The following is a 27,164-nucleotide window of genomic DNA, read 5'->3' as shown; positions in this document are numbered from 1 at the left end:
GGTAAAAGGGATAAATTGGTAATCAAAAAGAAAGGAGGACCAAGGCACTCTTCATATAATTAATTAAAATACCTTTATTAGTATGGCATGTTCAATAGAAACAACGTTTCTAAAAACCGACGCATTTCGGCTACATGGCCTTTGTCAGGGAGTTCAAAAAAAAGGAATACACTGTCCTCTTTTGAACAGCTTTTCAATTAGCCCTAATTGGAAGAAGGAGTGGCTCCTTAACAGCTTCTCCTCCCAAACCTGCTGAACAATTAATCAAATGACCAACCAGACTATTTACATTGACCCACCCTTTGTTTTTACACTGCTGCTACTCACTGTTTATTATCTATGCATAGTCACTTTACCCCCACCTACATATATAAATGACCTGGACTAACCTGTACCCCTGCACATTGACTCAGTACTTTTATTATTTAGTAAATATTTTCTTAACTCTATTTCCTGAACTGCATCTTTGGTTAAGTGCTTGCAAGGAAGCATTTCACGGCATGGCCTGCTGTATTTGACACATGTGACAAATCAAATTTGATCTTGTTGCTTGCTAGCTACTCTGTTGACAGTTTGACAATAACATTTGGTAGCTAACTAGCTTGTTAACTGTTTACAAGGATAGAGTGAATGTGCTAGAAAGCTGAACAAAAATATAAACCCACCAAAAAAATGTAAAGTGTAGATCTCAGAAATGTTCCACACACTAAAGCTTATTTCTCTCAAATGTTGTGCACAAGTTTGTTTACATCCTTGTTAGTGAGCATTTTCCTTTGCCAACATAATCCATCCACCTGACAGGTGTGGCATATCAAGAAGCTGATTAAACAGCATGATGATAACACAGATGCATCTTGTGTTGGGGACGATAAAAGCCCACTCTAAAATGTCCAGTTTTGTCACACAACACAATGCTACATATGTCTCAAGTTTTGAGGGATGTGCAATTGGCATGCTGACTGCAGGAATGTCAACCAGAGCTGTTGCCAGATAATTGAATGTTCATTTCTCTACCATATGCCGCTTCCGTCATTTTAGAGATTTTGGCAGTACGTCCAACCCTCAGACCACATGTATGGCATCGTGTGGGTGAGTGGTTTGCTGATGTCAACATTGTGAACATTGTGCCTCATGATGGAGGTGGGGTTATGGTACTGTATGAGCAGACATAAGGTACAGACAATGAACACAATTGCATTTTCTCGATGGCAATTTCAATGTACAGAGATACCGTAACAATATCCTGAGGCCCATTGTTGTGCCATTCATCCGCCACTATCAACTCATGTTTCAGCATGATAATGCATGGCCCTATGTTGCAAGGATCAGTACACAAACACTGGAAGCTGAAAATGTCCCAGTTTTTCCACGGCCTACATACTCACCAAACATGTCACCCATTGACCATGTTTGGGATGCTCTGGATCGCCGTGTATGACAGTGTGTTCCAGTTCCCACCAATATCCAGCAACTTCGCACAGCCATTAAAGAGGAGTGGGACAATATTCCACAGACAATTAACAAACTGATCCACCAGCAATCAGCCCACACTACTGCACATACACCTGTTGTTACTATGACAATTAGCATAGCCATGTCAGCAAATGAATGCTGTCTGAACACACAAATCCGATTTTGTCACTTGTCCTTTCTGTTTGGACAGTCAGTATTCGAAAACTGATTGGAAAAACATGCGCATTAAGGCCTGCAGTGTGAACAAGGCTTAAGTGTACTGATCTAAAAGGCAAAACCGATCCTAGATCAGCAGTTCCATACTCAGATGCTTTGAGAATATGGGCCCAGAACCCTAGGGACATTGGCTGCATTTTGACAGGCAGCCTAATTCTGAGAATTTTTTCTAATTGGTGTTTTGACCAATCAGATCAGTTTTGGAAAAGATCTGTGATTGGTCAAGACAATTAGTGGAAAGGATCAAAATTGGGCTGCCTGTATAAATGCAGCCATAGAAGTTTCACAGTGTGAATTGGCACCTGATAATTTCTCTTCTCTGGCTTGTTGAAATCAGAACAGATCTCATGTCCATTTCTGACAGTAGCAAAGGTTGTGTTTCTGCCTGACTTGATGCATTGCAATGTCTTTGAGTGTGCATTTGGGCATCCGATTGCTATATGTTAGCTGATTTGTTGAATACGTATCCAGGCATTGTAAGATCTGGCATGTGTCTGCAAATGTAGTCAGGGAGGAACTTGACCAAAGCCTTTCCATTCTTGACTTTGAGGATAGGCCTACACCACAGTCTGCTGATACATGAGATTCACAAAAACATGATTCTCCATTGAGAATGATTGGAGGGACTGGGATTAATCTGGGGTCGGAAACCAGGCCTAAGACCCCGTTCAACATAAGACCCCAGGGTTGGACTGGCCATCTGGCATTTTGTGCAAATGTCAGATGTGCTGGTCCATTTCTAGCCTTGCGAACCTGTAACTTGGGTTCTTGCACAAAATCATAACTCGTAATGGCAGTCTCAAGAAATAGATTAAACAGGGTGGTGGGGGCTTGAAGGAAAGAGCCGGTGTGCACAAATTGGCACTCATTTCTGATTCCAGTCCGCCCCTGTAAGACCCTTTATAGAGTTGTTCACAATGAAAGCCCAATTTTCCCAACTGACTCGATGAGGAACCTTGGGACACCGATTCACATTAATCCAGGACTAGTGATGGGCCCATCTATGCAAACTCAGGAAACCAATAAAGACCAAAGGTAAATCTAGGAAATGTCAGCGTTTTCACTGTTGCGGCAGAGGGGTTCCACACCATGTGCAACGTTGGTTTTTATTTTATTTCACCTTTATTTAACCAGGTAGGCTAGTTGAGAACAAGTTCTCATTTACAACTGCGACCTGGCCAAGTAAAGCAAAGCAGTGCGACACAAACACAGAGTTACATGGAATAAACAAACATGCAGTCAATACAATAGAAAATGTCTATCTATATACAGTGTGTGTAAATGAGGTAGGATAAGGGTGGTAAGGCAATAGCTGAACCTACTACTGAACATGCCCCCTGATAGTGTTGCCCTTCTACATTGCTGAAATATTTAAATGATACATTTGAAGATCTGGCCTACCACCTTGTTAGCTTCATCAAAATAATTGTGTACTTGTACATTTGGAAAGTATTCAGACTCCTTCCTCCACATGTTACGTTACAGCCTTATTTACTTAAGTATGCAAACCCTTTGCATTGAAGGTCCCCAAGAACAGTGGCCTCTTGGGTTTTGCCGTGGCGGAGATCTTTGTGGGCTATACTCAGCCTTGTCTCAGGATGGTAAGTTGGTGGTTGAAGATATCCCTCTAGTGGTGTGGGGGCTGTGCTTTGGCAAAGTGGTTGGGGTTATATCCTACCGGTTTGGCCCTGTCATCGGATGGGGCCACAGTGACTCCTGACCCCTCCTGTCTCGGCTTCCAGTATTTATGCTGCAGTAGGTCGTGTCAGGAGTGGGAAGGTGAACGGAAAGGCTCTGGAGCAACGAACCGCCCTTGCTGTCTCTGCCTGGCCGGTTGCCCTCTTTCCACTGGGATTCTCTGCCTCTTACAGGGGCTGAGTCACTGGCATGGGGCTCTCTCATACCGTCCCTGGGAGGGGTGCGTCACCTGAGTGGGTTGAGTCACTGATGTGATCATCCTGTCTGGGTTGGCGCCTCCCCCTTGGGTTTTGCCGTGGCGGAGATCTTTGTGGGGAAGTTGGTGGTTGAAGATATCCCTCTAGTGGTGTGGGGGCTGTGCTTTGGCAAAGTGGTTGGGGGCCCTGTCATCGGATGGGGCCACAGTGACTCCTGACCCCTCCTGTCTCGGCTTCCAGTATTTATGCTGCAGTAGGTCGTGTCGGGGGGGCTAGGGTCAGTTTGTTATATCTGGAGTACTTCTGTCTTATCCGGTGTCCTGTGTGACTTTGCGTGTGCTCTCTAATTCTCTCGGAGGACCTGAGCCCTCAGGACTACCTGACATGACTGCTTGCTGTCCCCAGTCCAGCTGACCGTGCTGCTGCTCCAGTTTCAACTGTTCTGCCTTATTGGACCATGCTGGTCATTTATGACCATCTTGGCCATGTTCTGTTATAATCGCCACCCGGCACAGCCAGAAGAGGACTGGCCACCCCACATAACCTAGAGAGGAACCAGGCTTTGGCCTTTCTAGGGAGTTTTTCCTAGCCACCGTGCTTCTACACCTGCATTGCTTGCTGTTTGGGTTTTAGGCTGGGTTTCTGTACAGCACTTTGAGATATCAGCTGATGTACGAAGGGCTATATAAACACATTTGATCATGATCTGAAACACTTAAGTGGACAGTCCCTTAAAAGTAATGTTTCAGTTTACAATTATGCACTACATGCTGGAGTAACCACAGAAATTCATTGTCAAGGTATCTGCAAATAATTTATTCTTCAAGGTTAACAGTCATCTCTTGTGTTCATTGTTTTGGGAGTTCTGATGACAGCATGTCTCCTTAGTGTTGTGGTACAGTGGTAGTCCATTCACTGTTTGAGTGCCCCTTTTCAGCATTGTTCACCTCACCAGGAGCAGTTGTGGTGCCGAGGTCACTTGGTTGTAGGGTCATCAGGAGTGAGTGTGCCGCTTGGAGTGAGACAAAAATGGGGCCACCACAGCATTCTAGCAACAGAACAGATTTAGTGGATAGGAAAGGGCCATAACTGCTATATGAAACCACATCTGACAAGGTCAAAGGCTGGTATGTACAAGTGATACTGGCAATTGCAGTGTGCTGGTCAAGATTTACTGGGATGAGTCTTGTCCTGCAGGCAGAATTGAACGATTCCAGCTAGGTGTGCCAGCTGTAAAGTCAAAATTAAGTTTGTAGCAACTGCACTTTTAGATCATAATTTAAGGTTAGGCATGGTTAAGGTTACATTGACTGTGGATGTGCCAGTGAGTGATCACTGCAGAGCCAAGTCATCCCAATAAAAGCTGACCTGCTTGCCATGATCCCAGACATACCCTTTCAATGAGTTCCAAATGTATAGAGATCCTTGTCCTCTCCAAGGTCTCCAATGGGCTCAGGTTTAGGAGTCAACTCTGAGAACAGACCATTTAGAACAGAACCTACATGCAGTTATCACATGTAAACAAACATTACCTCTTTGGGCCATTAGTTCCTGCCTGATGAACCCAGTATATATATTTCAGAGCTAACAAACCCATGCTTGTTGGGCCTGACCCTCGGGGCCCACCCACATTTTGGGCAAAATATTTAATTTTACTGCCAGTGTTGGCAGAATTGCTAGCGTGTATGGATATGAAAAGACAAGTGTCTGAAATGGCACCCTATTCCCTGTAGTGCACTACCTTTGACCAGCGCATCATGGTCAAGAAATCCTGTTGGGAGGCAGAGGAACTAAGGCACTAGTTAACTAAAAATAGAAAATAGTAGCTAGCAAGACTGAGCAGAGGTTATTTTTAATGACTGCATTTTGAGAGTGGGTAGTTTGCATAAAATGCCTTGACTAGAAACTGCAAAGGCATTACCTGCAAAGTTGTGTTGCAAAGCATAATGTTCTGGCATGTCTGCCTCATGATTTGTTGGGAGAGTGTTCTGCTTGAAGGACCCCCCCTTAAAGAACATCATTGAAACCAGACCCTAGTCAATGCTGTTGCCTAGATGCACTACAAGGATTAAGGGCATGCAATTTCAGACAGTCAAATTACCCCTCTTGAAGTCCATTCCCCTCTTCCAACGACTGCCAGGTGATACAGGCCTCCTGTCCTCAGTTGGAGAAGGGAAGCCATATATAGCGATACCTTCCCTCGTCATTGGAGATAAAGGTGTCCTCTGTTTGGTTGTAACCATTATGGGGCCCAGAGAAACATCCTGGTTCCATACTAAACACATTTTCATTCATCACTGGTAAGGTTGCATTCTCACGAACACATTTGCAGTACAGACAATTTTTACTTAGTCTATTGTAAATTCCCATCTCCTTCACCCATATTGAAGGAGAAGGTACAAAATACCTCCCCTTGGACACTTCTGCAGAGCATTTTGAGAAGGAAAGAGGAATTAAGATACTGCACCTTTCTTGGACTTCATCCCACTCCAATGGTCGCCAGTGGCTTGAGGTTTGATGCGGTATCCACGAGGTTGGCTACCGCCTTGTCTTGGACTGAGGGGATATCGTGCTGGATCGTGATCGACCCCCTTCTGGCTATTCAGGCTTGGACAACGGCCACATTGCAAATCATTTGAGTCGGCAGACCTCCATCTGAAATGTGTAGAAGACACTCATGGACCAAGACATTTGAACAAATCCGATTGGTTATTCCAGTAGACAGCTACTCTTACTGGGCTGTGACCTAAGGAAATAAGTCAGATCTCACACCTGCCATTAATGAAGGAGCATGCCTTGTTGCTAGGCTCTGCATGGTCCATGACAGGGATTGCCACAAGGTGGCATATGATGTATAGCTGTAGAAACACAACAGGATGAGCGAAAACAAAGATGTAGAAACCCAGTAGCCTACATAACAGCTGTAAGTTATGTTACTGTAGCATCATGAACCCATAATGCTCCACAACATCTGGTACTGCCCTCACCTCTGCCCTGTTCTCCTGGTAGAACCTAAAGGCATCAATGTGGAACTGGAGCTTGTCATCCTGGGTTCTATGCATGAACCCAGAGTTGGAGCCAGGCAGCTGGGAATCCACCAAGCACCTGTAGGGGAGATATATAAACAGGGACAGCCCATAGAGCAGACTCATCTTTAGATCTGTGCCACTACAGCATCTGACAGCATGGGCATTGAGGCTACAACTCATAGAAGTCCCCAACCAGTTGAACTTTAAAATGGTGCCATCATGGAGGAAGCCCTCAATGGCACTGCTCTTGACAAGACTGCCTTTTGACTTCAAAAGGCCTCCATCATTCCCTACGGGCCAGGCAGAGAATATTCATTCTAGGTAGCAGATTTAGTTTAGGCAGTTCCCTCTTGCTTACCCATCATGCTCAATGAAGACGTATCTAGGGAAAGAGTTATTGTCTGGGTCCAGTGTGGCCACGCAGCTGCTAACAAAGACCCTGAGCCTGGAGTGGTGAGCTACCCTGACAGACGCCTCAATGTTGATGGGATCACCCAGGAAGTAGACTCCAGGAACCCGCTCATAGAGCCAGTCACCTGGGCAGAAATGACAGAAGGTTATCCCAATTGACTAAAGGAACTTTACATTATTCCTTATAGTCAAGGCCATTACATGTCAGTTCCTGGCTCTGGCAGCCATAAACTCCATCTAAATGTGAATCAAGTCAATGGTCTAGAAATGTATACCCCTACTCATTTCACAATGGAAAAAAGATACTGAACACCTTTTAACAGTTGCAGCTGACAGCATTTCAGTGACAACTGACTCCACAAATGTGTTCTGTTAACAGGTGTTCAGAGATACAGATAGCAATTAGCACAGGTATACCTCTGGCTATACATTAATAAGCACAGTAACATGAACATGTCAGTGTGGGAAACCTAATCCTATAAAAATAGTGCTTAAAACTACCCTGGACAGAATATTATAGTCAATAGGCGCTAATAGTTAGCATCTATGAATGGGTTAAAAGGTCCATTGAAGAGTTTGTAAACAGGTCCATAGTAGGCTAATTGTTTAACGTTGCAGATAGAAACGTCAATAATTAAACTGATGTCTGATGAGATTCTGTATTTAGCATGTCCAAGGATCATTTGTGCTCCACCATCCAAGCTTCTGGGAGAGCACAATGGTCTCCTAATCATCTGAACTTCCAACAAGGTTGTGCCCTGCTCAACGCAGCCCAGAATTTATATACCCACTTGTCATAAGCTTCAAGGAGAACTGCAGGTTGTCTTCAGCAGACACCGTGGCGCTGAAGGGGATCCAGGTCGGCTGGAGGGGGGCACTGTCTGAACTGTACTTCCTGAAACAGAAAGTACAGAGTCTGGCAAGCAAACCAATAGGGACACAGTAGTCATGATCATTTAACAGTATAACCTAAACTCACATTTCATAATGACAAGCAATTGGGATTACAGCACCAGCCATTCGAATAACCCCATCTGGTGTGGCACTGGGTGTATATCTGAGGAGGTTTGTATAGATCATGGAGTCTTTATTCATCTGTGGATTCACAAAGTAGAAATTAAACAGAAGGTTGTTTTAAGAAGTACGCTACTGAAACATTCACCATAATTACCAAACGCTTGGTTCCACAGTCTGATAGCGCTGCAAATATTCTGTATTCATCTCCGGCTGCTGATGCTGTAGCCCTGCAGGTCTCTTGGTCCTGTTCAACTCCAAGTCGCAGGTCATCCACGTCAATAAGAACACCAAGTTTAAACAGATCAGCCTTCACAACTATCTCCATGTAGTCTGAATGGCACTTCACGTCGACCGTTTCCACTCGAACTGGTCTGGAAACTGTTTGTTGGGGAAGTTGAAGCTGTTTAAAAGGCAGACGATCCCCAAACTGTGGCAGTCGGCTTGGAAGTTGTTGCCATGTGCCAGTGCTGTAAGTAAGTGAAAAAGTAGGAGTGATTAAGTTTTCCACTAGTAAAAACAGAACTAACTGCTTTGGAAATAGCCAGAGTGTGTTTGCCATTATGAGTCCCATGCCAACAACTAACGTGGTCCTGTAAATTAGAGTGCAATGTGCCTCTGCTATACTACAATTGGTGAAACTGGGGTAGCTTTTAACAACCTTGCAGGCTGTAAACCTGGGCTAGATTTGGCCCTAATTGGGCTTTGCATCTGATTAGTCAAACTATTTGCATGCATGTTCAGCCCGTTCTTCTGCCCAGCTGATGCATAACAGAACGTACAAAGCCTGGATAGGTATTTCACATATCAGCAAACACATCATATGTTATAGAAATTTGTCAGTTGATGACACCGTTGATGACATGTCACGCAACCATTGGATGGATGCATGCAACTTCTGAGCAGGGGAAAGCTACCATTATACTTCGATCACACCAACAGTATTTCTGCATTTTGGTACACGAGAATTACATTAATTTCCAATGAAACGCTGCGTTTGCCTTGCAGAGACACTGTATGCATAGACGTCTTGCCAGAAATGGTAACAGGAGGTGAATGTTGAACTTTTGTTGCATACATATCCAGATGATGCTGCGTATTGTTTATTGCAAACACACAGTCGGTGTGTTGGAAACTCTGTGATGTTCCAGATTTGCCGAGGTCGCGCTCAAACATTGCCTGTATCAACCAATGGTTGCTAACACGTTATCGACTGTGCCGTTTCGGCACCAGTTGGCTATAATGTATGTGGTTCGGTGATAGGTAAAATACCTATCCAGGCGTTGTAACGCTTCGAGCACACCGACTGTGTCATTGCGTTTCGATACACCAGAAGTGCATTCATTTCCAATGGAACGCTGCATTTGCCTTGCAGAGACACTGTATGTATAGACAGACGGCTTGACAGAAATGGTAACAGGAACTTAGACTGGTAGTTGATTTTAAGGTACAGTTATGATAATAGGGATTTGTAATTAAGATTGAGATTGGACTAAAATGTGGGTAATTGGATGTTTAGATGTAACCATAGACGGTCTTATTTTTTGCATAGGGTCAATTAAACATGAGAAGACTGGGAGAGATATCAGACTTCTGTTCCAAAAGGACACAATGGGAGGCCAGGCCAATACTTTAAACTACACATTTTAGTTAGCAACTTAATTATACATTTTCATAGAGAAATGACACATTATTTTATGTGTATTTCAGACATTTCAAGATCCAAAGAAGATGGTCCTGTACAGCTGTGTTTGAAAACATTTCCCAGAACTCAGTATAGTACTAGGAAAAGGGCTTTCAACAGTTCCTTGTATAAGGACAATTCATGGCTTGAATATTCTGTAAGTCAAGATTCGACTTATTGTTTCGCCTGTAGTCATTTTTCTCGGCCCAATACACCTTAATCTGCCTTCACATCACAGTCAGGGTTTTGTAACTGGAAAAAGGCGCCGTTTAAAGATTTTTGTTTGAACCTCCATTCAAAGGCAAAGCATCATATCAATGCTATATATGCTTGGAATCAGCATAAAAGGGCTATTGACAGCAACTCATCAATGTTAGATGTCATAAATGAGAGTGGAGGAAAACTGTACTTACATTAAAACAATCGCACATGTGCTCCTATGAACTGACACTCAAAATATAGCGCAGAGGTCATCGAGAGTCGGATGACTCACAAGGGTAATATTTTGACAATCTTAGAAGAAATAGCAAAGCATGACCCTCTCATAGAGAAAAGGATGAATGCATGTGGCAATGGTAAGTACACAAGCCACCAAATCCAAAATTAAGTTCTTGAGGGCTTAGCTGAGATGGTACAAAGTGAAATAATGAGAGAAGTAAAAGAAAGTTAAGTTTTTAGTGTAATTGCAGATGAAACCAAAGATTTAAAGAAAAAAGAACAAATGTCTTTAGATGTGAGGTACTATTACAACGGGGCCCATCCACGAAAGCTTGTTACACTTTCAGTCAGCTGAAAGCTTAGATGCAGCAGGTCTCACAGAAATGATAATTGATTGCCTTGAAAAACATGGTCTGGACTACAGAAATAATCGTGTGGGGCAAGGCTATGACAATGCATTCGTCATGAGCGGAAAGCATTCTGGTGTGTCTGCACGGATTAAAAACAGTGTATGATTAGCATTTTATGTGCACTGTAATGCACATTATTTGAATTTGGTTCTTGTCGATGCTGTAAAATCAGTGCCTGAGGAAGTAAACTTTTTTGCTCTCCTGCAGAAGCTTTATAACTTTGTTTCTGGCTCGTATGTTCATCTCAAGTAGCTGGCAGTTCAGAAAGAGCTGTATCCACAGCAGCAGCCCAGGGAACTACAGAGACTATTCTGCCTGTGGCTATGGAACCCTGACCTGTTCACCGGACGTGCTGCCTTATCCCGGACCTGCTGTTTTCGGCACTCTCTCTCTACCGCACCCGTTGTCTCTAACTGAATGATCGGCTATGAAAAGCAAGTAACATTTACTCCTGAGGTGCTGACCTGTTGCACCCTCTACAACCACTGTAATAATTATTATTTGACCCTGCTGGTCATCTATGAACATTTGAACATCTTGGCCATGTACTGTTATAATCTCCACCCGGCATGGCCAGAAGAGGACTGGCCACCTCTCAGAGCCTGGTTCCTCTCTAGGTTTCTTCCTAGTTTTCTGCCTTTCTAGGGAGTTTTTCCTAGCCACCGTGCTTCTACATCCTCATTGCTTGCCGTTTGAGGTTTTAGGCTAAGTTTCTGTATAGCACTTTGTGACATCGGCTGACGTAAAAAGGGCTTTATAAATACATTTGATTGATTGATTGATTGATTGATTGACTTACAGATCTAAGGTGGGCATGCAGATACATGGCATGCCGTAGTCTGAGGGACAGGTTGCCAGCAGTTCTGAGAGTGCTACAGGATATCACACTTGAAAATAGTGGTGGTAGATCAGTGGACGCAAGGGGGCCTTCTTTCTCAGATAGATTTACTTTTCATAGGGCTTTTGGTTACCTTTTGTAAAGTGCTTGGTGATGCCAAATGTCTTCCTGACATGCTCCAATCAAGCTCTCTTGACCTAGCAAGGGCTGTAGATCTAGTAGGTGCCCTTACAGACACATTACAGGACTACAGAAGTGAGGGTTTACTATGGAGAACTATGGAAAGAGATTGCAGAGCACTGCAAAATAAGTGTGCAAACAGTGTGTAAAAGACAGCCTAAAACAAGCTTAAGATTTCACGACTCATTGATGATGAGCACTGTAGGACAGAAAAACTGTGACCAATGTGATGGTGAGAGCTTCCAAAGAGCGATCTTTTATCAGGTGCTTGACAGTCTCACAGCTGAGCTGCAGAGGTGTTTTTCAAAGAAGAATTGCGAGATAATGCAAGGGGTCCAGTCTCTTAACCCAAAGAGGACAACATTATTGAATGAGGAGCCTCTGTTTGCCTTTGCTCAGATCTTTGAGTCAGATTTAGAGGACCTCAAACATGAGGTTCATCAAACCAAGCGACTTCTTGATAGGAGAGAAGTGGAAGGGACAGACCGTCTACTCTCCTTGACTTTGTTGTGTTTCTAGAACCTTATAAAGAGGTCTTCAATTAGCTACTTTGACTTTGTAAGATTTCCCTTGTTACAGCAGTCAGCAGTGCTTCTTGCGAGAGAGGCTTCTCAGCTTTAAAACGGATTTAAACCCACCTTTGGACAACAATGGTTGATGACAGGTTAAGTCACCTCGGAATTCTCAGTGTTGAGTCAAGGAGGGCATGCTCAACATGGATGAGTTTGTGAAACATTTAGCCAGTTCTCACCAGAACCACGGAATTATGCTGTTTTAAATCTACCTAGGATAATTTGGTGCTTAGATGGTCCCTCTGGTCATGATTAAAACCTGCACTGTGTACTAGCTAGTACACTGACATTCTAAAATCATAAATCCAAAGGGTATCATGTCACACAGATATAATTTGGTCTTGATTAGGACAATTCCAAAACTTTTCTTTGTTATTAGTTAACATAATATATATATATATATCACTTCTACCTCCAATCAGCAATCAGAGGATTCATTCATGCTCCTTAGATGCCAGGTTAGGGTTACACACACATTGTCTGTCATGGTCTATGGACACCCTGAAGTAGCCTTGGCCACCCCATGTATAAAACTCTAGTTCCGCCACTGGACAGGAAGCCCACATTCAAACTAACTTCAGTTTTTAAAATTCACACTTATCCATTGCGTCACTAAGTTTTGATGAATGTAGGGGGAGAAACGTATATTATAGGCATCAAACATGATGTTTATTTTTGACCAACAGATGTCACTGATGTGCATTGCGTTAAAAGCTTTGAGTAATGAACCGTTTTTCTGCACAGTTTGGTGAAAGCCATGAAGGCTTCAGGAAACTTCGGTTTCCCATTACTACCAAAAAGTCAAGACGTTCTGTGACTATAATGTGTCATTTCCTCCGACGCGGTGCAAGCAGCAATAGGGCATGTCGGAAAAATCAGGAACAGCCTTTTGTGATTGGTCCATGGATGTCTGTGATCCAACTTCTGGAGTAATCAGCTGCTGATGCGTTGAATAATTGAATACTGAAGTAGGCTCACATTCTGACCAATCATAAATATTTGTGCATAATATAAATTATCTTCAAGCTTATTGTTCAATCTTGTACAGTTAGTCAAATTTGAAAATCACCTCTTTCCCTGATTATTCAACATCTCTAGGGAGCAGCATCAGTAGTAAACCACGGCCCATTTACCCCAGTTGGACTTGTTTGCACTTGACAAATGTTAGTTTACATTGGCACGTTACGTTCACTAGTTTCAAAAACATCCAGTGATTTTGCATAGCCACATCAATTCAACAGAAATACTCATCATTAATGTAGATGAAAATAGAAGTTATACACATGGAATTATAGATATACCTCTCCTTAATGCAACCGCTGTGTCAGATTTCAAAAAAACTTTACGGAAAAAGCAAACTATGCAATAATCTGAGACGGCGCTCAGAAAATAAATAAAATTATCCGCCATGTTGGAGTCAACAGAAATCATAAATCACATTATAAATATTCCCTTACCTTTGATGATCTTCATCAGAATGCACTCCCAGGAATCCTAGTTCCACAATAAATGCTTGATTTGTTCGATAATATCCATTATTTATGTCCAAGTAGCTACTTTTGTTAGCGCGTTTAGTACACAAATCCAGATGCTCGTGCAGGTCCATCCGAACATCGGACGATAACTTCAAAAAGTCATATTACAGGTCGATAAAACTTGTCAAACTAAGTATAGAATCAATCTTTAGGGTGTTGTTATCATAAATCTTCAATAAAGTTCCAACCGGAGAATTCCTTTGTGTGTAGAGAAGCCAAGGAACGCAGGTCGCTATCATGTGAATTGCGCGTGACCAGCCCTTGGCTCTCTGCCAGACACCTGGCTCATTCAGCTCCCATTCAGCCCCACAACACAGTAGCCTCATTCAAGTTTCTAAAGAAGGTTGACATCTAGTGGAAGCCCTAGGAAGTACAACTTCATCCATATCCCACTGTGAATTCAATAGGGGCTGGGCTGAAAATCGACCAACCTCCGATTTCTCACTTCCTGTTTGGATTTCTTCTCAGGTTTTTGCCTGCCATATGAGTTCTGTTATACTCACAGACATCATTCAAACAGTTTTAGAAACTTCAGAGTGTTTTCTATCCAATACTAATAATAATATGCATATATTAGCAACTGGGACTGAGGAGCAGGCCGTTTACTCTGGGCACTTCTGGGCACCTTTCATCCAAGCTACTCAATACTGCCCCTGCAGCCATAAGACGTTTTTAACAACCTTTTAGTTCCAGATTCCTTACTCAACTGAAAAATCCATGCTGCCTACCTGTCTTTAAAATCTGCATATCTGCAGTCAATTGTCATGCTGTGAGGAAGAGAGAGAGAGAGGGAGAGAAAGTTGGGGACACAGAGAGAGATTTTAAAGGTCCAATGTATCAGTTTTTACATCAATATCAAATAACTTCTGGTTAACAATTAAGTACCTTACTGTGATTGTTTTAAATTAAAATGGTACAATTTCAAATAAATCTAGATTGTCATGCCCTGACCTTAGTTATCTTTGTTTTCTTTATTATTTTGGTTAGGTCAGGGTGTGACGATGGTGGTTTGTTTAGTTTTTGTATTGTCTAGGGTTTTTTGTATGTCTAGGGGTTTTTGTGTATCTAGGTGTTTATATGTCTATGGTTGCCTAGATTGATTCTCAATCAGAGGCAGCTGTTTATCGTTGTCTCTGATTGGGGACCATATTTAGGTAGCCATATTCCGTTGGTATTTTGTGGGTTGTTAGTCTTATGTTAAGTTTCATGGTCTGCACGCAGGTCTTTTCAAACATCTCTTAAACTCAAAGGGCATTATCATTATTTTCACAGTATCATTCCAACCTCACACTGACCTGTTTTTACTATATTTTTCTACAATTTCTCATTTTTGACTGCACTGGGCCTTTAACCTTCCCTTTCCGCAAATATACAGACAGTTGACTAAGGAGTGAAAAGATGTATGAGAAGAACTGTTATCTGTAGATTGAAGGTCAGACTCCAAGTGCTAAACAGTTAGGGTCTTTTACCTCCATCTGGCACAATAGCATCCTCGTCAGAGAGAGCGAGAGTAAGCGAGAGAGCGACGGGAGAGGGGAAGAGAAAGACAGAGAGAGACTCAGGAGTTCATTGAACATTGCACCAGAGCATTGCAGGCAAAGGTGACAGACCTGCTTCATCCAGGAATCAATAGATAACTCTATTTTTTTCTGCAAGATGCAAACGCGCATTAGACTTCTGAAAAAACGTCTGAATCGTTATTTCTTTTCTCAGTTTATCACACTAGAATGATGCTAATATCACTGCACTCTGTTGTGCATCATTCCTTCTTACTCTAACTCAGTAGGGTGCATTTAAAATGGCACACAGAGATGGGTACAAAGCTCTCCTTCGCCCTCCATTTGGCATATCTGACCATAATTATATCCTCCTGATTCCTACTTACAAGCAAAAATTAAAGCAGGAAGCACCGGTGACACTGTCAATAAAAAAATGGTCAGATGAATCAGAAGCTAAGCTACAGGACTGTTTTGCTAGCACAGACTGGAATATGTTCCGGGATTCTTCCGATGGCATTGAGGAGTACACCATATCAGTCATTGGCTTCATCAATAAGTGCTTTGATGACACCATCCCCACAGTGACTGTACGTACATACCCCAACCAGAAGCCATGGATTAAAGACAACATCCGCAGTGAGCTAAAGGCAAGAGCTTCCGCTTTCAAGGAGCAGGAATCTAACCCGGAAGCTTATAAGAAATCCTGCTATGCCCTCCGACGAACCATCAAACAGGCAAAGTGTCAATACAGGACTAAGATCGAATTGTACTACACTGGCTTTGACGCTTGTCAGATGTGGCAGGGCTTGCAAACCATTGCAGACTACAAAGGGATCCACAGACGAGAGCTGCCCAGTGACACAAGCCTACCAGATGAGCTAAACTACTTCTATGCTCGCTTTGAGGCAAATAACACTGAAACATGCATGAAAGCACCAGCTGATCCGGACAACTGTGTGATCACGCTCACCGAAGCCGTTGTGAGTAAGACCTTTAAACAGGTCAACATGAACAATTCCGCAGGGCCAGACAGAGTACCAGGACGTGTGCTCCGAGCATGCGCTGACCAACTGGCAAGTGTTTCACTGACATTTTCAACCTCTCCCTGTCCAAGTCTGTAATACCAACATGTTTTAAGCAGACCACCATAGTCCCTCTGCCCAAGAAAACTAAGGTAACCTGCCTAAATTACTACCAAACCGTAGCACTCATGTCTTTAGCCATGAAGTGCTTTGAAAGGCTGGTCATGGCTCACATCAACACCATTATCCCAAAAACCCTAGACCCACTCCAATTTGCATACCGCCCAAACAGATCCACAGATGATGCAATCGCTATTGCACACAACACTGACCTTTCCCACCTGAACCTAAGGGAACACCTATGTGAGAATGCTTTTAATTGACGACACCTCGTGTTCAACACCATAGTGCCCTCAAAGCTCATCAATTAGCTGAGGAGCCTGGGACTAAACACCTCCCTCTGCAACTGGATCCTGGACTTCCTAACGGGCCGCCCCCAGATGGTAAGGGTACATAACAACACATCCGCCATGCTCATCCTCAACACAGGGGCCCCTCAGGGGTGCGTGCTCAGTCCCCTCCTGTACTCCCTGTTCACTCATGACTGCATGGCCAGGTACGACTCCAACACCATCATTAAGTTTGTAGACGACTCAACAGTGGTAGGCCTGATCACTGACAGCACGAGACAGCCTATAGGGAGGAGAGGTCAGTGACCTGGCCATGCAGCGCCAGGACAACAACCTCTCCATCAACGTGATCAAGACAAAGGAGATGATTGGACTACAGGAAAAGGAGGACCGAGCATGCCCCCATTCTCATTGAAGGGGCTGTAGTGGAGCAGGTTTCAGAGTTTCAAGTTCTTTGGTGTCCACATCATCAACAAACTAACATGGTCCAAACACACCAAGTTGTGAAGAGGGCACAACCAAACATATTCCCCCTCAGGAGACTGAAAAGATTTTGCATGGGTCCTCAGATCCTCAAAAGTTTCTACAGCTGCACCATTGTGAGCATCACTGCCTGGTATGGCAACTGCTATACCTCCGACCGCAAGGTACTACAGAGGGTAGTCCGTACGGCCTAGTACATTTCTGGGGCCAAGCTTCCTGCCATCAAGGGCCTGGTATAGAACCAGGCAGTGTTAGAGGAAGGCCCTAGAAATTGTCAAAGACTCCAGCCACCCCAGTCATAGACTGTTCTCTCTGCTACCGCATGGCAAGCGGTACCGGAGCGCCATGTCTAGATCCAAGAGGCTTCCAAACAGCTTCTACACCCAAGCCATAAGACTGCTGAACATCTAATCAAATGGCTACCCAGACTATTTACATTGCCTCCTCCCCCCCTCCTCTTTTACACTGCTGCTACTCTCTGTTGTTATCTATGCATTGTCACTTTAATAACTCTTACCTACAGTTAAAGTCGAAAGTTTACATACACTTGAGTCATTAAAATTCGTTTTTCAACCACTCCAGAAATTTCTTGTCAACAAACTATAGTTTTGGCAAGTCGTTTAGGACATCTACTGTGTTCATGACACAAGTTATTTTTCAACAATTGTTTACAGACAGATTATTTAATTTATAATTCACTGTATCACAATTCCAGTGGGTCAGAAGTTTACTTACACTAAGTTGACTGTGCCTTTAAACAGCTTGGAAAATTCCATAAAATGATGTCATGGCTTTAGAAGCTTCTGATTGACATTGCTAATTGACATAATTTGAGTCAATTGGAGGTGTACATGAGGATGTATTTCAAGGCCTCCCTTTAAACTCAGTGCATCTTTGCTTGACATCATGGGAAAATCAAAAGAAAAATTAGCCAAGAATGCAGAAATAAATTGTAGACCTCCACAAGTCTGATTCATCCTTGGGAACAATTTCCAAATGCCTGAAGGTACCACGTTCATCTGTACAAACAATAGTACGCAAGTATAAACACCATGGGACCACGCATCCATCATACCGCTCAAAAAGGAGACGTGTTTTGCCTCCTAGAGATTAACGTACTTTGGTGTGAAAAGTGCTAATCAATCCCAGAACAACAGAAAAGGACCCTGGAGGAAACAGGTACAAAAGTATCCCTATCCACAGTAAAACGAGTCCTATATCGACACAACCTGGATGGCCACTCAGCAAGGAAGAAGCCACTGCTCCAAAACCGCCATAAAAAAGCCAACTACGGTTTGCACCTGCACATGGGGACAAAGATCGTACTTTTTGGAGAAATGTCCTCTGGTCTGATGAAACAAAAATAGAACTGTTTGGTCATAATGCCCATCATTATGTTTGGAGGAAAAATGGGGAGGCTTGCAAGCAGAAGAACACCATCCCAACCATGAAGCACGGGGTTGGCAGCATCCTGTTGTGGGGTTGCTTTGCTACAGGAGGGACTGGTGCACTTCACAAAATAAATGGCATCATGAAGATGGAAAATTATGTGGATATATTGAAGCAACATCTCAAGACATCAGTCAGGAAGTTAAAGCTTGGTCACAAATGGGTCTTCCAAATGGTCAATGAACCCAAGCATGCTTCCAAAGTTGTGGCAAAATGGCTTAAGGACAACAAAGTCAAGGTATTGGAGTGGCCATCACAAAGCCCTGACCCCAATCCTATAGAATATCTTTTGGGCAGAACTGAAAAAGTATGTGCGAGCAAGGAGGCCTACAAACCTGACTTGGTTACACCAGCTCTGTCAGGAGGAATGGGACAAAATTCACACCAACTTATTGTGGGAAGGTTGTGGAAGGCTACCCAAAGCGTTTGACCCAAGTTAAACTATTTAAAGACAATGCTACCAAATACTAATTGAGTGTATGTAAACTTCTGACCCACTGAGAATGTGATGAAATTATTCTCTCTACTATTATTCTGATATTTCACATTCTTGAAATAAAGTGGTGATCCTAACTGACCTAAGACAGGGACGTTTTTCTAGGATTAAATGTCAGGAATTGTCAAAAACTGAGTTTAAATGTATTTGGCTCAGGTGTATGTAAACCTCCCACTTCAACTGTACATGTACATATTACCTCAATTACCTTGACTAACCGGTGCCCCCGCACATTGACTCTGTACCGGTACCCCCTGTATATAGTCACACTATTGTTATTTTAATGCTGCTCTTTGACTACTTTTATTTCTTAATCTTATTTATATTTTTTAAACTGCATTGTTGGTTAGGGGCTTATAAGTAAGCATTTCACTGTTCACTGTTGTATTCAGCGCATGTGACTAATACAATCTGATTTGATTTGATTCCCTATATAGTCCACTACTTCTGATCAGGGCCAATAGGGCTCTCGTCAAAAGTAGTACACTAATGAATGAGGTGCAATTTGGGATGCAGATCTAGTCTCTGGTGAAAGATTGTTATCATTGGTTCTGGGTTGCAAGGTTATCAGACAGATCATATGTAAAACATATATGACATGGGTGGGATTTCCCCTTGGGCATTTTGGTTGGCTAATCAAAGTAGCAAATTCATACTAGCCTAAGACGTGTTGGCTTGCTTGATAATATAAATAATTTATTGAAGTAAGTAGAATGCACAGTCTGAGTGACATAATGAATAGCATGTAAGTTAACAATGTAATGCTGACATAATAACATCTCACACTATGCCCTCTAAAGAAGGTTCTCGTTAGGCCTAATTCATCCTTTATTAATTATATGATTATTAGCCCATTCATTACCCCCTTATCAACAAAACTTGAAGACTTGCGTAAACAGGTCGTTTAGTACGCCATAATCAGACCTGTTGGTTATCATGGTCAAGCACCATCCGATAAGGACCCCGGATAGTTCCGAAACACAAACCACATTCTCTCATTTCCGCTATTGGACAAAATTGCGCCAGTACCATTTTGGGTGGATGATAATGTTTATTATTGGCCATAACTTTGTATAATCAAAATAATACATAATATTTTCAATATGTTTTATCTAATGCACAAAATAATTAGGATATCACCTTTGTTAACGTTTAGAAAACCTGTACGCATTGTGCGCCCCTGCTTTCAGAAATATTGGTACGGTCTTTTCAATTGCGCTGCAAGCGTACAGAGAGCCACAAGAAGAACGTGAAACCCGCTCCAAAGAAGATGCCTCGGACCGATGTCGGTGTTAATTGATCTGGTTATTCTGTTGTAAGAAAAGGAAACACCACACTGCGGCATAATTTCATTTTTTGCCCCGCGGAGAGGAGGATGGTGTGTGGGTTGTCATAACTTTGGACTCGCTGCTTTTCCTTGACACGCGCACTGATCCAGTTGGTGAGGGTGAGTGCTTCTAGTAGCCTACTGGAGATGGAGAAAGATAGGCTACATTGTTGTTATATTGTTGCACATCATAACCACCTGTATGGGATGTGGGAGGAATAGTTGTGGGAGGAATAGTTGTAGGCTACAATGTCACACTGTCATACGTTTAAAAAAAATGGAAATCCAATATAGGCTATGGAGTAATGCGTCAACATGCCTTTTACCTATAAATTGTAGCTCTGAATGAGCCTAGGTCAGATATCGGGCAAAATTGATTCGTTTCTAAACAGCAATTGTCAAATATATGCGCAATAATAAGCCCATTGGACACCTAAAGGCAGAGCCAGCTGTGGTTTCTACCGTGGGCTTTCTATGGCAATGCAATCATTTAGAATGGAATGACTGAGAATGTGCAGGTAGATTAGGCCTATCGTTTAAATAATCATTAAATATATATATTTTTATTGTTTGATATAGTGGCCTACAAGTCTATCACTTTTAGATGAGCACATGGAGAGCCTTCTTTAGGGCTGATGAAGCAAAGCTTTCAGCGCTTTTCCAATGTATACAACCTGGTCTCAGAGCATTTTGTCATTTTACATATGTAAGTCCGATTACATTTTTTTCAAATCAAATTTTATTTGTCACATGCGCAGAATACAACAGTGAAATGCTTACTTACAAGCCCTTAACTAGCAATGCTTTAAAAAGTGAAGAAAAAAATAGATTAATAATAATAATAATAATAATAAAATTAACTAATAATTAAACAGCAGCAGTAAAATAACAGTAGAGAGGCTATATTCAGGGGTACCGGTACAATCATCTCCTTTGTCTTGATCACGTTGAGGGAGAGGTTGTTGTTCTGGCACCACACGGACAGGTCTCTGACCTCCTCCCTGTAGGCTGTCTTATCGTTGTTGGTGATCAGGCCTAGCACTGTTGTGTCATCGGCAAACTTGATGATGGTGTTGGAGTCATGCCTGGCCATGCAGTCATGAGTGAACAGGGAGTACAGGAGGGGACTGGGCACGCACCCCTGAAGGGCCCCGTGTTGAGGATGAGCATGGCGGATGTGTTATTACCTACCCTTACCCTCTGGGGCGGCCCCTCAGGAAGTCCAGGATCCAGTTGCAGAGGAAGGTGTTCAGTCCCAGTGTCCTTAGCTTAGTGATGAGCTGTGAGGGCACTCTGGTGTTGAACACGAGCTGTAGTCAATGAATAGCATTATCACATAGGTGTTCCTTTTGTCCAGGTGGGAAAGGTTAGTGTTGTGTGCAATAGAGATTGCATCATCTGTGGATCTGTTGGGGTGGTATGCAAATTGGAGTGGGTCTAGGGTTTCTGGGATAATGGAGTTGATGTGAGCCATGACCAGCCTTTCAAAGCACTTCATGGCTAAAGACGTGAGTGCTACGGGTCAGTAGTCATTTAGGCAGGTTACCTTAGTGTTCTTGGGCACAGGGACTATGGTGGTCTGCTTGAAACATGTTGGTATTACAGACGGACAGGTTGAAAATGTCAGTGAAGACACTTGCCAGTTGGTCAGCACATGCTTGAAGTACACGTCCTGATAATCCGTCTGGCCCTGCGGCCTTGTGAATGTTGACCTGTTTAAAGGTCTTACTCACATTGGCTAGGGAGTGCATAATCACACAGTTGTCCAGAACATGCATACTTCAGTGTTAATTGCCTCGAGGTGAGCATAGAAGTAATTTAGCTTGTCTGATAGGCTCGTGTCACTGGGCAGCTTGCGGCTGTGCTTCCCTTTGTAGTCTGTAATAGTTTGCAAGCCCTGCCACATCCGACGAGCGTCGGAGCTGGTGTACTACAATTCAATCTTAGTCCTGTATTGAAGCTTTGCCTGTTTAATGGTACGTTGGAGGACATAGCGGGATTTCTTACAAGCTTCCGGGCTAGAATCCCACTCCTTGAAAGCGGCAGCTCTAGCATTTAGCTCATTGCGGATGTTGACTGTAATCCATGGCTCCTGGTTGGGGTATGTACTAGAGGTCGACCGAATAGGATTTTTCAACGCCGATACCGATTATTGAGGACCAAAAAAGCCGATGCCCATTACAACAATACTGAAGGAACACTTACTTTAACTTAATATAATACATCAATAAAATCAATTTAGCCTCAAATAAATAATGAAACATGTTCAATTTGGTTTAAATAATGCAAAAACAAAGTGTTGGAGAAGAAAGTAAAAGTGCAATATGTGCCATGTAAGAAAGCTAACGTTTAAGTTCCTCTCTCAGAACATGAGAACATATGAAAGCTGGTGGTTCCTTTTAACATGAGTCTTCAATATTCCCAGGTAAGAAGTTTTAGGTTGTAGTTATTATAGGAATTATAGGACCATTTCTCTCTATATGATTTTTAATTCATATACCTTGATTATTGGATGTTCTTATAGGCACTTTAGTATTGCCAGTGTAACAGTATAGCTTCCGTCCCTACCTGGGCTCGAACCAGGAACACATTGACAACAGCCACCCTTGAAGCAGCGTTACCCATGCAGAGCAAGTGGAACAACTACTCCAAGTCCCAGAGCGAGTGACGTTTGAAACGCTATTAGTGCGCACCCCGCTAACTAGCTAGCCATTTCACATTGGTTACACCAGCCTAATCTCGGGAGTTGATAGGCTTGAAGTCATAAACAGCCCAATGCTTGAAGCACAGTGAAGAGCTGCTGGCAAAACGCACAAAAGTGCTGTTTGAATGAATGCTTACGAGCCTGCTGCTGCCTACCACCGCTCAGTCAGACTGCTCTATCAAATTATAGACTTAATTATAACATAATAACACACAGAAATACGAGCCTTAGGTCAGTAATATGGTCGAATCCAAAAACTGTCATCGTGCAACGATTGTGCTTTTTTCGCAAATGCGCTTTTGTTAAATCATCCCCCGTTTGGCGAAGTTGGCTGTTTTTGTTAGGAAGAAGTAGTCTTCACACAGTTCGCAATGAGCCAGGTGGCCCAAACTGCTGCATATACATTGACTCTGTTGCAAGAGAAGTGACACCATTTCCCTAGTTAAAAGAAATTCATGTTAGCAGGCAATATTAACTAAATATGCAGGTTTAAAAGTATATACTTGTGTATTGATTTTAAGAAAGGCATTGATGTTTATGGTTAGGTACACGTTGGAACAACGAATGCGCACTGCATTTTTGCGAATGCGCACTGCATCGATTATATGCAACGCAGGACATGCTAGATAAACTAGTAATATCATCAACCATGTGTAGTTAACTAGTGATTATGATTGATTGATTGATTGTTTTTTATAAGATAATTTTAATGCTAGCTAGCAACTCACCTTGGCTTCTTACTGCATTCGCATAACAGGCAGTCTCCTCGTGGAGTGCAATGTGAAGCAGGTGGTTAGAGCGTTGGACTAGCTTTAGTTAACTGTAAGGTTGCAAGATTGAATCCCCGAGCTGACTAGGTAAAAATCTGTCGTTCTGCCCCTGAACAAGGCAGTTAACCCACAGTTCCTAGGCCGTCATTGAAAATAAGAATGTGTTGTTTAACTGACATGCCTAGTTAAATAAAGGTGTAAAAATATATATATATATATAAATCGGCTAAATCGGTGTCCAAAAATACCGATTTCCGAATGAAATCGCCCTAATTAATCGTCCATTCTGATTAATCGGTCGACCTCTAGTATGTACGTACGATCACTGTGGGGACGACGTCATCAATGCACTTATTGATGAAGCCAGTGACTGATGTGGTGTACTCCTCAATGCCATCGGAAGAATCCCAGAACATATTCCAGTCTGTGCTAGCAGAACAGTCCTGAGTCACTGGTGCTTCCTGCTTTAGATTTAGCTTCTAAGCAGGAATCAGGAGGAAAGCTTAAAACCCACCAGCTGTGTGTTATTCATGTCGTCATTCAGCCACGACTCGGTGAAACATACAGTGGCTTACGAAAGTATTCCCTTGGCATGTTTCCTATTTTGTTACCTTACAACCTGGAATTAAAATAGATTTTGGGGGAGTTTGTATCATTTGATTTACACCACATGCCTACCACTTTGAACATGCAAAATATTTTTTTATTGTGAAACAAACAAGAAATAAGACTAAAAAACAGAACTACAGCTTCAAGTCTCTTGGGGTATGTCTCTATAAGCTTGGCACATCTAGACACTGGGATTTCTTTCCCCATTCTTCAAGGCAAAACTGCTCCAGCTCCTTCAAGTTGGTTGGGTTCCGCTGGTGTACAGCAATCTTTAAGTCGTACAGATTCTCAATTGGATTGAGGTCTGGGCTTTGACTAGGCCATTCCAAGACATTTAAATGTTTCCCCTTAAACCACTCGAGTGTTGCTTTAGCAGTATGCTTAGGATGTTGTTCTCTGGGTGATGAGAGGTGTTGGGTTTGCGCCAGACATAGTGTTTTCCTTGATGGCCAAATAGCAACATTTTAGTCCCATCTGACCAGATTACCTTCTTCCATATGTTTGAGGAGTCTCCCACATGCCTTTTGGCGAACACCAAATGTGTTTGCTTCTTTTTTTCTTTAAGCAATGGCTTTTTTTCTGGACACACTTTCATAAAGCCCAGCTCTGTGGAGTGTATGGCTTAAAATGGTAATATGGACAGATACTCAAATCTCTGCTGTGGAGCTTTGCAGCTCCTTCAGGGTTATGTTATCTTTGTTGTCTTATTGCCTCTCTGATTAATGCCCTCCTTGCCTGGTCTGTGAGTTTTGGTGGGTGGCCCTCTCTTGGCAGGTTTGTTGTGGTGCCATATTCTTTCCATTTTTTAATAATGGATTTAATGGTGCTCCGTGGGATGTTCAAAGTTTCAGATATGTTTTTTAACCCAACCCTGACCTGTACTTCTCCACAACTTTGTCCCTGACCTGTTTGGAGAGCTTCTTGGTCTTCATGGTGCCACTTGCTTGGTGGTGTCACTTAGGGGTGTTGCAGACTCTGGGGCCTTTCAGAAAAGGTGTATACATACTGAGATCAAATCAAATCAAATCAAATTTTATTTGTCACATACACATGGTTAGCAGATGTTAATGCGAGTGTAGCGAAATGCTTGTGCTTCTAGTTCCGACAATGCAGTAATAACGAGCAAGTAATCTAACTAACAATTCCAAAAAAAACTACTGTCATACACAGTGTAAGGGGATAAAGAATATGTACATAAGGATATATGAATGAGTGATGGTACAGAGCAGCATAGGCAAGATACAGTAGATGATATCGAGTACAGTATATACATATGAGATAAGTATGTAAACCAAGTGGCATAGTTAAAGTGGCTAGTGATACATGTATTACATAAGGATGCAGTCGATGATATAGAGTACAGTATCAACGTATGCATATGAGATGAACAATGTAGGGTAAGTAACATTATATAAGGTAGCATTGTTTAAAGTGGCTAGTGATATATTTACATCATTCCCATCAATTCCCATGATTAAAGTGGCTGGAGTAGAGTCAGTGTCATTGACAGTGTGTTGGCAGTAGCCACTCAATGTTAGTGGTGGCTGTTTAACAGTCTGATGGCCTTGAGATAGAAGCTGTTTTCAGTCTCTCGGTCCCAGCTTTGATGCACCTGTACTGACCTCGCCTTCTGGATGATAGCGGGGTGAACAGGCAGTGGCTCGGGTGGTTGATGTCCTTGATGATCTTTACGTGTAGGTATCTTTATGATACAGCCCGCCAGGATGCTCTCGATTGTGCATCTGTAGAAGTTTGTGAGTGCTTTTGGTGACAAGCCGAATTTCTTCAGCCTCCTGAGGTTGAAGAGGCGCTGCTGCGCCTTCCTCACGATGCTGTCTGTGTGAGTGGACCAATTCAGTTTGTCTGTGATGTGTATGCCGAGGAACTTAAAACTTGCTACCCTCTCCACTACTGTTCCATCGATGTGGATGGGGGGGGTGTTCCCTCTGCTGTTTCCTGAAGTCCACAATCATCTCCTTAGTTTTGTTGACGTTGAGTGTGAGGTTATTTTCCTGACACCACACTCCGAGGGCCCTCACCTCCTCCCTGTAGGCCGTCTCGTCGTTGTTGGTAATCAAGCCTACCACTGTTGTGTCGTCCGCAAACTTGATGATTGAGTTGGAGGCGTGCATGGCCACGCAGTCGTGGGTGAACAGGGAGTACAGGAGAGGGCTCAGAACGCACCCTTGTGGGGCCCCAGTGTTGAGGATCAGCGGGGAGGAGATGTTGTTGCCTACCCTCACCACCTGGGGGGCGGCCCGTCAGGAAGTCCAGTACCCAGTTGCACAGGGCGGGGGTCGAGACCCAGGGTCTCGAGCTTGATGACGAGCTTGGAGGGTACTATGGTGTTGAATGCCGAGCTGTAGTCGATGAACAGCATTCTCACATAGGTATTCCTCTTGTCCAGATGGGTTAGGGCAGTGTGCAGTGTGGTTGAGATTGCATCGTCTGTGGACCTATTTGGGCGGTAAGCAAATTGGAGTGGGTCAAGGGTGTCAGGTAGGGTGGAGGTGATATGGTCCTTGACTAGTCTCTCAAAGCACTTCATGATGACGGATGTGAGTGCTACGGGGCGGTAGTCGTTTAGCTCAGTTACCTTAGCTTTCTTGGGAACAGGAACAATGGTGGCCCTCTCGAAGCATGTGGGAACAGCAGACTGGTATAGGGATTGATTGAATATGTCTGTAAACACACCGGCCA

The 27,164-nt window shown here is 43.0% G+C and overlaps 1 protein-coding gene and 1 long non-coding RNA gene across 2 annotated transcripts in view; one reads left to right on the top strand and one right to left on the bottom strand.

Annotated features, from left to right (window-relative positions):
* Window positions 1-4,379: 4,379 nt before the first annotated feature.
* On the bottom strand, window positions 4,380-8,691 carry LOC112264625 (zona pellucida sperm-binding protein 3-like). The gene is made up of 10 exons (XM_024441358.2): window positions 8,196-8,691; window positions 8,004-8,119; window positions 7,816-7,919; window positions 6,972-7,149; window positions 6,572-6,689; window positions 6,357-6,442; window positions 6,052-6,239; window positions 5,686-5,859; window positions 4,978-5,055; window positions 4,380-4,632 (listed from the first exon to the last, which is right to left on the bottom strand). The coding sequence occupies exons 1-9, from the start codon at window positions 8,610-8,612 to the stop codon at window positions 4,982-4,984; spliced, it is 1,455 nt and encodes a 484-aa protein (XP_024297126.1). The 5' UTR covers window positions 8,613-8,691; the 3' UTR covers window positions 4,380-4,632; window positions 4,978-4,981.
* An 11,568-nt stretch (window positions 8,692-20,259) lies between these two features.
* The window catches only part of LOC112264624, a 94,202-nt gene continuing 87,297 nt past the window's right edge, over window positions 20,260-27,164 (top strand). Inside the window, exon 1 of the long non-coding RNA XR_002955661.2 lies at window positions 20,260-20,501. This is a non-coding gene — a long non-coding RNA (uncharacterized LOC112264624). The remainder of the gene's footprint in view (window positions 20,502-27,164) is intronic.

The sequence above is a fragment of the Oncorhynchus tshawytscha genome, linkage group LG13, assembly GCF_018296145.1.
Source record: "Oncorhynchus tshawytscha isolate Ot180627B linkage group LG13, Otsh_v2.0, whole genome shotgun sequence".
Classification (NCBI taxonomy): domain Eukaryota; kingdom Metazoa; phylum Chordata; class Actinopteri; order Salmoniformes; family Salmonidae; genus Oncorhynchus; species Oncorhynchus tshawytscha.
The sequence above is the reverse complement of the archived record's forward strand: the minus strand, read 5'-3'. Positions and strand labels throughout refer to the sequence as shown.

Excerpts from the sequence above, each read along its gene's own strand:
- LOC112264625 (XM_024441358.2), bottom strand. The coding sequence starts at position 8,612 with ATGGGACTCATAATGGCAAACACACTCTGGCTATTTCCAAAGCAGTTA. Across the intron at positions 6,443-6,571 it reads ACCAGGAGAACAGGGCAGAG|CTATACATCATATGCCACCT; the intron begins GTGAGGGCAGTA and ends GTGTTTCTACAG. Across the intron at positions 6,240-6,356 it reads TGCTCCTTCATTAATGGCAG|ATGGAGGTCTGCCGACTCAA; the intron begins GTGTGAGATCTG and ends TACACATTTCAG.